Source organism: Fukomys damarensis, unplaced genomic scaffold (assembly GCF_012274545.1).
Source record: "Fukomys damarensis isolate Sample0158 unplaced genomic scaffold, DMR_v1.0_HiC HiC_scaffold_23, whole genome shotgun sequence".
Classification (NCBI taxonomy): Eukaryota; Metazoa; Chordata; class Mammalia; order Rodentia; family Bathyergidae; genus Fukomys; species Fukomys damarensis.
In genome coordinates this window covers 24072994-24083523 of record NW_022900935.1, presented here as the reverse complement: position 1 = coordinate 24083523, position 10530 = coordinate 24072994, and the positions used below count along the sequence as shown (strand labels likewise).

At 52.1% G+C, this 10530-nt stretch overlaps 1 protein-coding gene across 8 annotated transcripts in view; it reads left to right on the top strand.

The window, feature by feature from the left end:
• Positions 1-10530, top strand: part of Eri3 (ERI1 exoribonuclease family member 3) — a 127635-nt gene that overhangs the window by 101160 nt on the left and 15945 nt on the right. For 4 of the 8 annotated variants that reach the window (XM_010610121.3, XM_010610119.3, XM_010610120.3 and 1 more), the window contains one exon: positions 2092-2191. The exons of 2 other annotated variants lie outside the window; for them this stretch is intronic. In XM_010610121.3, the coding sequence (XP_010608423.1) occupies positions 2092-2191 (100 nt within the window). Of the gene's footprint in view, positions 1-2091; positions 2224-10530 lie in introns of those variants that run through there. 2 more of the 8 variants (XM_010610117.3, XM_033767823.1) reach the window with 2 other exon arrangements.

Genomic DNA, 10530 nt, shown 5'->3' with positions numbered 1-10530 from the left:
TCGCCACCCCGCCTCCCGCCCCCCCCCCCCGCCCGCCCGCCGCTTTAAGCCGGGAAGCGGTAGCACCTGCTAATGCAAGTGTTTAATATTTGATGGGCTGGGATAAAGCAGGATCACCTTCGAATTGAATTGAGTGTCAGCCGAGAATCTATTACTGAAATTCGGGTGTGATTTGACAGCAAAGTAGACGATGTTATTCTTCACTAGTTACTGCAATCTTCTCCCCGACATCACTTAAATATTTTTTTCTTTGCTTGAGTAAACACACATTATCCTTCTTTTTTTCCCCCTTCCTTCCCTTTTTCCTTTCTAGAGGGGAAAAAAACCCATCCAGCTCGCCTTTTCCAGGCTGATAGAGTAGATTGTTATTTCTTTATTTGTCCTATTAAATGGAATTTCTGATCGTTTAATCCGGCCTTTGTAAGTGATTTTAAAGTACTTGAAAGGCAGCCGCCACTGCTCTCTGGCCCACTGAGCTCCAGCCTCAGCCCAGCCATGCTCAGCAGCTCCTCCAGTTGGGCCCCGCCCACTGGCTGTGTCCCCTTACTGCTTGTGCTCTGGCTCTAGGCCAGCATCCTTCCCTGTCCTTGAGTCCCACACCTAGTCTCTGATTTGTGGGTTCAGCTGTGATCTGGGAGAGGGTGGGGAGGATTGGCTGGGAAGTTGGTCTGTGGCTAGTACCTCTGTGGTCAAGGAAAATGGAAATTGTTCCCTATTCTCTGAGTACCTGTGGGGCTGGAGAATTGGTTCCTGCAGCTGGGAGGAAGGGAACTGGCTTTCTGTCCAGCCCTTGGGCCCTGGCATAGGTACTGTTTCCAGCCTGTGTTTTTTTGTTTCTGGCTTTGTCCTGGGCCTTCCCTTCTATATATATAGTGGGATGAGGATCTCCTGGTCCTGCCAGTGGGTGGGGGCACTTCACTGCCTGGCTGAGCATGGCTGGGAGTCACTTTGGTTCTATCCCTGTGGGAACTCACTCAAGCTTTATGTTCCTTCCTGCTGGTCACCTTCCTGCCATTGGGAAAAGGGCAGCCTAGTGTTTGAGAACTTCTGAAGTAAGGGATGGGTACTGTTTAAAGGGTCAACTAGTTACCAAGCCCACTGAGAGAAGCCAAGGACTTGGTTGGTACACAAAGCAGAAATTAAATCCCATCCAGCCTCTTTAGAGCCTTCTAACCTACACCAGCCTCTTCGTTCTAGGCCTCAATTTCCTCATCTGTGACAGACCAGTCATGCCCGAAAGGGAAGGTGCTGTCCCTATCCTGCCATGTGTTCCTCCCCAGATGGAGGTTGCTGGCAGCCAGGTGGCGCGGTAGGAAATGGAGGGCGGCAATGGAGTGCTGGGGACCTGAGCAGATCGATGCCCCTAGCACTTCCTTCCCCAACCCCAGGAAAACAATTAAGTACAGATCGATGGGTAGCCGCTTTGAATATGCATAAGTGAGCACTTGACCTTCAGCAGAGCATCTGCTCCCCCCACCGCACACACACATACACAAACTCACATCATGTACTCCCCTCACAGCTGCACGAGTCAACTATGCAGTAACCCCTCTCCCTCAATGGAGCCCCACTGGGCACTCAGAGCCTTCACCACAGCCTTGCCTGCATAGTCAAAAGCATTGAGCATGGACATGTCAATCACCAGCTCTCACTTCTTGTCTGTGGGGTAAAGTTTGTATACACTGGTCTCCTAGGTCCTTCCTGAGGCCAGTCTTTGTGATCAGGGCTAATGGGGAGAGGGATTCCAGCAATGTTCTGGGGGCTCTTGGCAGAGGCAGTCTGAGGAGTGCATGGTGAAGTGGGCCCCAGGTGCAATGGAAGGTGCTGATAAGGACGGTCTTAGTAAGTGGGAGCTTTCTAGAGAGAAGCTCTGGTGGGAGACCCACCAGGGCTAGGGGTTCTAATGGGGCAGAGCCCAGGAGGAAGGGGATTCTGAAGAAGAAGGGGTGAGGGATGTTGCCAAAAAGGAAACCCAAGGCAGCAATAGAAGACTGAACTCTTGGTGGGAAGAGTTGGGGGCTAGGGAGGCTGGTGAGTGGGGTCAGTTCTGGTTAAGGCCTGTGTTAATCACTCTCACCTCCTGTCTTCCAGGCTTACAGCTTCGCCATGGGCTGCTGGCCCAAGAACGGACTTCTAGACATGAACAAGGGTCTCAGCCTGCAGCACATAGGCCGGCCCCACAGCGGCATCGGTCAGTCCCTCCGCGTATCCCCTGGCAGCTTGGTCAGTCCCCTGCACGCATGTCTCAGTCCCCTGTCACATGGAGGGTTTCCATTGCTTATTCAATGCTCTGACAGGGTTTTCTCCACAGCCAAGGGGAGGAGAGAAGGTAGGGTGGAGCAAGGGAGTTCCAGACTGGAACCATTGGAAAGGACCTCTCAAAATACCATTTGACACGAGGCTGACTTTGGGCTTTGAGTGAGTCACAGGTGGTCTCAGATCGAGGCCAACTGCCCCCCCTTTTGTGGGCAGCAGTATCCTCAGGGAGGTGGGCACATGTCAGCTTACCCACCCCCTGTGGAGCTGGAGGAGGCTGTTTAATATTGTTTCAAGACTGTGACCACTAAACTGGGCGATCAATGGGAGTTAAGGAGATGAATTATTTAAACCTCACCAGCTTTTAATTAGTCAGGGTCCTTCTGACCGATGGCTTCGTCCACAGGGTATTGCCTGTCCCACAGGAATGGCCTCCACTGAGTGGTGCCTACATTGGGAGGGGCCATTTGGGGTGCTAGTTTGGGGTGCACCCTCAGGGGACTCCAACTTGGAAGGAGACTGGAATGACTGTGATTCCAGGCAATTGGAGGTCTGTAGGCTTCTAATACAGCAGTATAAATACGCATTTTTGAATATCATTGTGTCTGCCTGTCACTGACACCTTTAGCTCCGTGTCTCTGAGTGTCTAAGGGTATAATGTGTCCATGATTGTGCATATCTGTTTGAGGTACAATACTTCTGTATTTTTCTAAGGGCATATGTCTGTACATGGAAGCAATCACTAGCTTGTGGGTGGATCTGTTAGAAAGAGTACCTATTCATTTCCATGTTAGCTTATTTTGTGTGCATTTGCCTGTGTGTGCATGCAGATGTTTTCTGGTGGCAGACTTGACCAGACATAAGCTTTGTTCTAAGTAGGGAGGCACCAAGATGTACCTGGGTGGCACTAGGACCTTGTCATAACTTGATTACTTTGGGGAAGATGTCATTGGTAGGGGCTGAAGAGATGTGAGAGAAGGATGGGAGTTGTAGGCACCAACTGCAGACTAGCCTCTTCATCCATTCCATATTCACTCGTGCCTAGTGAGTGCAGAGCATGCTGAATAAGCGTTCCTGTCCTCAGGGAGCTCACATCCTCAGAAGAGACTGTGACTGAAATTTTCTTGCCAGCCAGGGTACTAAGGGCTGTGATAGAAACATGTAAATTGACCCGAGGGAGATCGTCCCCCTTCTCGATTGCCAGTGTAGCTCCTGCTTCTTCATTTACGTCTCATTGACGCCTAGGATATTCTGTATCATTCTTGTTGGGACATGGCAAGGCTCTTCTAAGGCCTGGTGGAAAAAAGAAGTGGTCAATAGGCCCAGGGAACTTGGGATACCCCACCATTACTGCTATTCCCTCCTATAGAAGTTTTTCCATGCACCTCACAGAAGAAACCAGACACATCTAGATGTGTGCCTGGGAGGTGAACAGAAAGTCTCCTAGAGAAGAAACTTGTGGGATCCTTGAAGGATATAGATAAATAGGAGTTTTCTAGCCAGAAAAATGAAATAACTAGGGCCATGAGAAAGCCCAGCATATTGAGAGACCAGTTTAGACATCTACAAGCAGTTTACTGAGACTGGAGTAGAAAAAAGGTAGGCTAGAGAATAGCTAGAAACTGAATGGAGAAATAAGTAGGATCTTGAATGCCTGGTTAAAGGGTATGTGTTTTTCTTTTGAGATTTAGAGGAGATACAGAAGGTTTGTGAGTAAAAGAATGATATGATCAGTGCTCTGATTCAGGGTCATTGAGACAGTTTATGTTGGACAAAACTAGGCCTTAGTAGATGCTCAGTAAATGCTTGTAGATGGATGGATGAAAAGCTGAGTGAGTAAATGAATCAGTGGAAAAGTTATGGGAAAGGGAGTGACCAGAGAGGGACTTGCCCTCGTCCAGCAGGGGAGGAGCTGCCAGTAATGGATCCTGGCCGTGGGAGGAGCATCTTGCCTTGAGCTAGGTGTCTTGCTTTTGTGTATCTGTCCTGGGAGGGCAGGTGTTTGTGAGGCAAAGTAGCTCTTCTTTGGTGCCTCTTGAGTCTCAGTGACACCCCTCTTGTCTCTTTACCCTTGTGATCCCAAATTAGGACCTTTGGAGCATTTGCCTCCATCTGGGTGGGCCCTCCAGGGTCAGCCCAAGGCTTTAAGTGACAGTAAAGTACAGATTTTGAGATTTTAAAGCTAGAACTAGCTGTGGCCCTTCCATGCAGAACTATGGGACCTTAGATAAGGGTACAGTACTTCCTGCCTTTGAGGGGTATAGGGAGGGTCCAATGCATAACCCATATAAAGGGCCAGTGTGGTGCCTGTCCACAGTGGGTACTCAGGGAGCTTCCTCTCTGTGGTCCTGCCAACACCAGGGCTTCCCAGGGCACTGGTGTTTCTTGGCACTTGGTCTTGCAGTCTTTGAATGAAGAGGGTTGCCCTGCCAGCTCCTGGATGGCTCTGAGGTAGGTGAGGGTGCTTGGGAGGAGGGAATATGTAGGGCATTAATTGGGCTGGGAGAGGCGGGGAGGAGAGGCGTGGGTTTTGAGCAGTGAGGTTAATGGCCCTAGCGCCAAAGAGACAGCTTTAATGAGCTTCAGCTGCCGGTGCCCCGAGTTACTGTGCGTGCTAAAAGGGTTGCGCTGTAAGAGTTTGATGTGGACTGCTTCCCAGCCCTGGGGTCAGAGGTCAGCTCCTGTCACTGGCCACTCAGGCTGGTCCTCAGTGACATGGTGCTAATTAACTGTGTGAAGAGCTGCCATCCTGGAGTGGGGAGTGGTATGTATATTGGCGGGGGGTGAACCGGCATTGGGTGGTGCTGGGCAAGAGTTCTGCAGATTCCATTGCTCAGCCATCTCCAGAGTGCTTGGCTTTCCCACATTTCCATGGTGCTGTGTCATTGGTAGCATGGGGTCAGGCTTGCAGAGGGGTGGGACGACAAGTGCAGGGCTGGGAGATAAGACCGTGGAAGGGAAGAGAGCCAGGTGGGATAGTGGTGCGTCCTGAGAAGTTTGAGGGGATCATGGGAGTGTTTGGGCAGGGGAGTGACTGAGTGAGATTTGGGCTTTGGTCAGAATGGTCTGATAGTTTGTATAGGAAGGCCTAGTGAAGAGTGCATGCTGGGAGACCAAAGGGAAGGTCCAAGAAGGTGAGCAAGAGTTGATGGGCAATGTAGAGCCAGGACAGTAGCCATGAGAATGGCCAGGGGACCAGGTCAGCCTTTCCTTCATTCACTGAACATTTACCTTCCATCTACTGTGTGTCAGGAACTGTGACCAGGGCTGGAAATGAATGTCAGACACAGTGCCCTGTCTCCACAGAGCTCATAGTTAGAATTGTGAGCTTTGCTCTCGGGACTGAGGGAGAAAATGGGTTGAGGGATGGCTGAGGAAGCCCGGAGGCAGTGGTACACTTGGCGGAGGGCTGTTGGAGGTTTGTGAACTGATGACTGACTTCTTTCTGGGGTAGCAGGTCTGGCCTTGGGATTGTGGGAACAGATAGTACTGGAGTTGGGAACATAGGAGGGAGTCAGAGGCACTTTGTATGTGTTGTCCATGCTGACTTCCATGGCTGCTGTGGCTCTACCAGCACCCTGGATTTGGGCCAAAGGCTGTGAGGCAAGGAATCCTGCCCAGGGGACCTGACCCTTTCTTCCATTCCAGTAAAGCGCTAGCAAAGCACTCACATTGCACTAGAGTACTTTCTGTTAACTGATTCAGTTTTTACAGGCAGGCTTCTTCATTCCCATCTTATAGATGAGGAAACTGAGGCTTTGTTCTGCGACTAGACAGTTGAGTTGAGCCAGGATTCAAACCCAGGTCCATCCAGATTCTTACCACTCTGCTGACCTATGAGGTGCCTTTTTGGTTTTGGCTTTGTGCTCCCAACAAGATGATATGGAAGAAGACAAGCTCACTTTGCACATTTCTCTCAGTGCTGTATGAAACCTGCAGGCTGTGGCAAAGCTTTGGCATCGAGAGCTGAGGAGGAGAGGAAAGATGACACTGCTGTCCATCAGACCTGCTGCAGCCTGGGGCCTGTACCTACTGGTCTTTGGCCCTGACAGGCTTCCCTCCGTGATTGCAGTTTGCTATCTACCTCATGGCCCAGGAAAATCCTGGCCTTCTTCCAGGGGTCATCTCCTCTGGAGCTCAGCCTGGCCCTCCTAGTATGAGCACGAAGAAGACATGTTTGGCCCAGTGTCATTTGTCAGAGGGAGTGACAAAGTCCTTCATCTTTGAGCTCCCTAAGGCAGGGCCTGGGCTCCTTCCCTTCATTTTGGAATTCTGTAGAGGAAGCACCAGTAGAATCTCGCCTGCTATTGTGGTAGAGGCCCCCAGACTGCTGGTTTCACAGGATGGGGTGAATAACTCAAACCTTCCCTGATGCCTGACTGGGTGGGCCTGCCCTGGGAACTTTTAGTCCCTGTGCTCCAGGACTCAGGGATCCCTCTGAGTCTCAAGGACCATAGCCAGCGGGACTCTCAGGAGCTTGCTGCCCAGCACAGTTTGGCCAGAGAGCTGGGCTGGCAGGTGGCAAAGTGGGGCCTGGCTACCAGGTGTGGGCAGTTCTGGCCTGTGGTGCCTCTTGAAGGAGTGGGTGTCTATCAGAGTCCAGTCAGAAGGCATTAGCTCTGTGACACAGATCTCATTAGTGCCCGTGAGAGGTGTCACTGCAGGAGAAGCATCGGCTCAGGGAGATGCTTATACCAAAAGGAAGAAAGGACAGTGACAGCCTTTTCTCTGCCGCCTCTGCCGCCACGCTCACTGGGCTGCCCGCCCTCCTCCTCGTGGGGGGGGTGGGGGGTGCTGGCTAATGAGCTCATCTATAGTGCAGCTTTGCCTTCCCCTCCTTGAAGTTTCCCAGGTCCCTCTGAAGACCTCAGGCCCGGGATTAGCACACACCAAACACAGGCCCCCCTCTTGCCCAGCAGGGAGTTCCTTCTGATCACCCTGCTCCTGCCACTGTAGGCAAGGGAAGGCAAGTGGTGCCAAGACAGAGGCAGTGAGGGAGGGGTAGGAGTTCACAGCCCTGTGAACACTCAAGCCCCTCTGCCTCCTGAGCCTGTGTCCCCTCTCTGTTGACAACTCTTGCTTCCAAGAGTTGAGTCGTCTCCTCTTTTCCTTGTCCCATGACATTTCCTGGCATAGTAGTGGTAAGGTCTCCATCCCTATGGTGAGCCCCTCCCGGCAGGAAAGAATGTAGGCTGAGAGTCTAGCAGGTAGCATTTAGACCTTTTATGATACAGGATTTTCTGGCTCAGCTGGCAGACTGCAGAATGAGCAAGCGCTCAGTGTCTGGTCTTTAGATGACCTGATGGTGGTGAAGTGTTGAAAAGAGGCCCCAGTAGATCTTAACCATCCTCTCCCTGTCTGTGTCAGAAATGTGTCTCACCATCACCACCACCCAGTTTAATCTATCTTCTGGGCTGGGAGGGGAGGAGCCACCCCAGTTAAGGGGGTGGTGGTGCAGACAACACCACTAGAGTGTGTCCTCCAATATTGCCCTCCTCCCATCTCATGCTTTTTGGGGTGGCCCTGAGAAAGTAAAGAGCCAGAAGATGGGTGGCTATGAGAAGAGATAATTATCCAAGCATCAGCAGGATTTCCACTGGCCTCCTAAAGAGTGCTCTAGGAGAGGGGTACTGGCTTTTTCCCTCCCTGGAACCCTAGGGATATTCAGGGAATTGGTTCTTGCCAGACACCAGCCCTGATCTTCAGTAAGCAACCACAGATGGAAAACTGTGTAGATGGATAAGTGAATTGACAGAGGTGATGGAGGAAGATTCTGGTCTGTGTATGTATGTGTTGCACGTGGATGATGCATTGGGAAGTACAATCTTTGTTTCACTGCCTTCCTCGCCCCAGGCTGGCGTGGCCACCCCTTGTCTCTCTCTGTATCTCCTGTCAAACCATCGCAGACGTAAATGACAAAGAAATCAGAAAGACAGATCAATGCCGGCCAAATTAGCACTTGCAGATAGACTGTGTGGGGATGTCAGCGCCCTGACCCTTGGTGATCTTGCAGCCTTCGCTGCTGATATTATGCAAATTGCATCCATCTGGCAGGACCTGCGTGCTGGCTGCTCCTACTCGGAGGAGTAATGGGCTGGGGGTGGGTGGCAGTGTTGGAGCAAGAATCAGTGGAGTGCGTGTGTCCATGTGTGAGCATGTTTTTGGATGTGTGGTGCCCACTGAGCACTGGGCGGTGAATGAGTGATTGACAGGGCAGATAAGGGGCTGCATTGGATTCCTTTGGGCTGGGGGATTAGGAACAGCCACAGATGGGAGATAACTGGACTTCATTTCAGTTTATTTTCCTCTTTATCCCTTCTCCCCACCTTCACTACCCGAAAAACACAATCTCTGGAGTTTGCGTTTTCATCAATATTTGCAAGTCATTAACCTGGTTTAAGGTGAGAGACAATGTCAGGGCCCAGTCCAGAGCAGCCCCTCCTCCAGTCCTGAACAGGCCTGGAACCCTTTGACTGGATCACCCTAGAGCAGCCAGACAGCCTTCTCTCTGGAGGTGACCACAGCAGCTCCTCCTTCATGGTATGGGACTTACAGGACAATCCATGCCTCCTGGGCTAGCCCTGACTTGCCTTGTCTGACCTCATGCTACTGGGCATTCTTAGGCTGAACTCCTGCTTCTCAACTTGAAGCTTCCCCCATGCTTAGGCTCCAGCATAGGTGCTTCTGGCCCTGGTTAGCTGCTCCTCTTCAGTGCTTTGGATACAACTGACCATGGCCCAGGCCCTGAGCTAGGGGCTGTCGTTGTCTTTATTGTTTGAGAGAAAACAGGCTCAGGAATGTTGCATAGTACTCAGGTTGCATAGCAGGGAAGTGGGAGGGTTGGGTTTAAACACAGGTCTCTCCTGGGGTAGGGTTTGAGTTCTTCACCAATAGGCCCTCCTGTTTCACTGCCATGCGACCCACCCTGACATTTTAACATGTCCCCACACCTGAATCCTCAGATGAGCCATCCTGGGTAGTAGGCAGACAAGTTGCTTCAGCTCCCACCCTGTGGACACAGGCACTGACCCAGACCCCCTGCCAGGCTAAAGCAGCCTGTGCCAGGCTGAACCAGGCCAGCAGGGACAAAAGCCAAACAGGTCCTGCTTGCAGGGGCTCTGTGTCTGAAACAGCAGCTATAGCAGAAAGGACACACAGAGGACAGAACGCACCCAGCTGCTGAGCCAGCCCAGGAATATGTCACAGCATGTGGCAGCAAGCCCTGTAGCTCAAGGAGAGGGGTTCATACAGCTCAGACTAGCCAGCCGTGGTGGCTGAGGGTATAGCCATCCCAGGAGCCCCTCCAAAACTGGGTCCCCACTGCACCCTCCCACAAGGCAATGTTGGGAGCTGGGAGTGCTGGGGGACATGTCCGGGGACACGTGTGCAAGGGGAGCTTGTCCTAATGAGGAGAACATGGCTGCTAGTTAGGCAAGGGGCGGGCGGGAGCTGCAGAGCTGATTGAAGGCAGGGGCAGGGGTCAGACAATTAGGCCCAGATCCGGCCGATTGATGTGAGTTCTGAGGCCTCAAAGCCTCCCTTCAGCCGGCTCCCTCCTCTCCCTCCTCTCCCTCCTCTTTCCTTTCTTCTTCTGCCCAAAGGCAGGAAGGATGGAAACGCTTACACTCACTGTTACTATTATTAAACCCTGTGGCAGGCCAGCCAGACCCCAGGAGTCCTGCCCACAGGGGGTACTCCAAGTGCTCAGAGGGCTCCTTGGGCCCCCCGCGGGGGCATCTGGCCAGAGGCCAAGGCCAAGCCAGCTGAGCCCCAGGGCAGGGTAACTCTGCCCCTCACTTGCCTCTGAGGCGGGAGAGTGAATGGTGCCACCCAGTAGGAATTTGGACTCTGTGCTGGTAGGGCCACATCCCAGATCTGCTTTGACCATCACCTCTTAACAGCCACTTAGTTCTTTTCTATCCTGTGCTGGGGGTGGGGGTGAGGGCGTGGTTTGTCCACTCATACCTGTTACAAATAGTCATCTGCAGCAGTCACATCAAAACCTTGTCCATGAGATAAATGGACACACAGCCCCATAGCACTGTACACACCCAAAGTCAGAGCACCCCCTCATGTCATCATAGTGACACCATCATGGGGTCCCATATTTTAGCCATATCCATAGGGTTTTGCACAAAAGCCCTGACTGTGCCCACAGGGCCCTCAGGATAGCTGTGGGAGCAAGCAGTCTGATCTTGGGTGGGGTTACAAGCCCTTCCAGCTCCCTGTCCTGGGCAGTAGGCAAAGAGAACTAGTACTGACCAGAGTGAGACG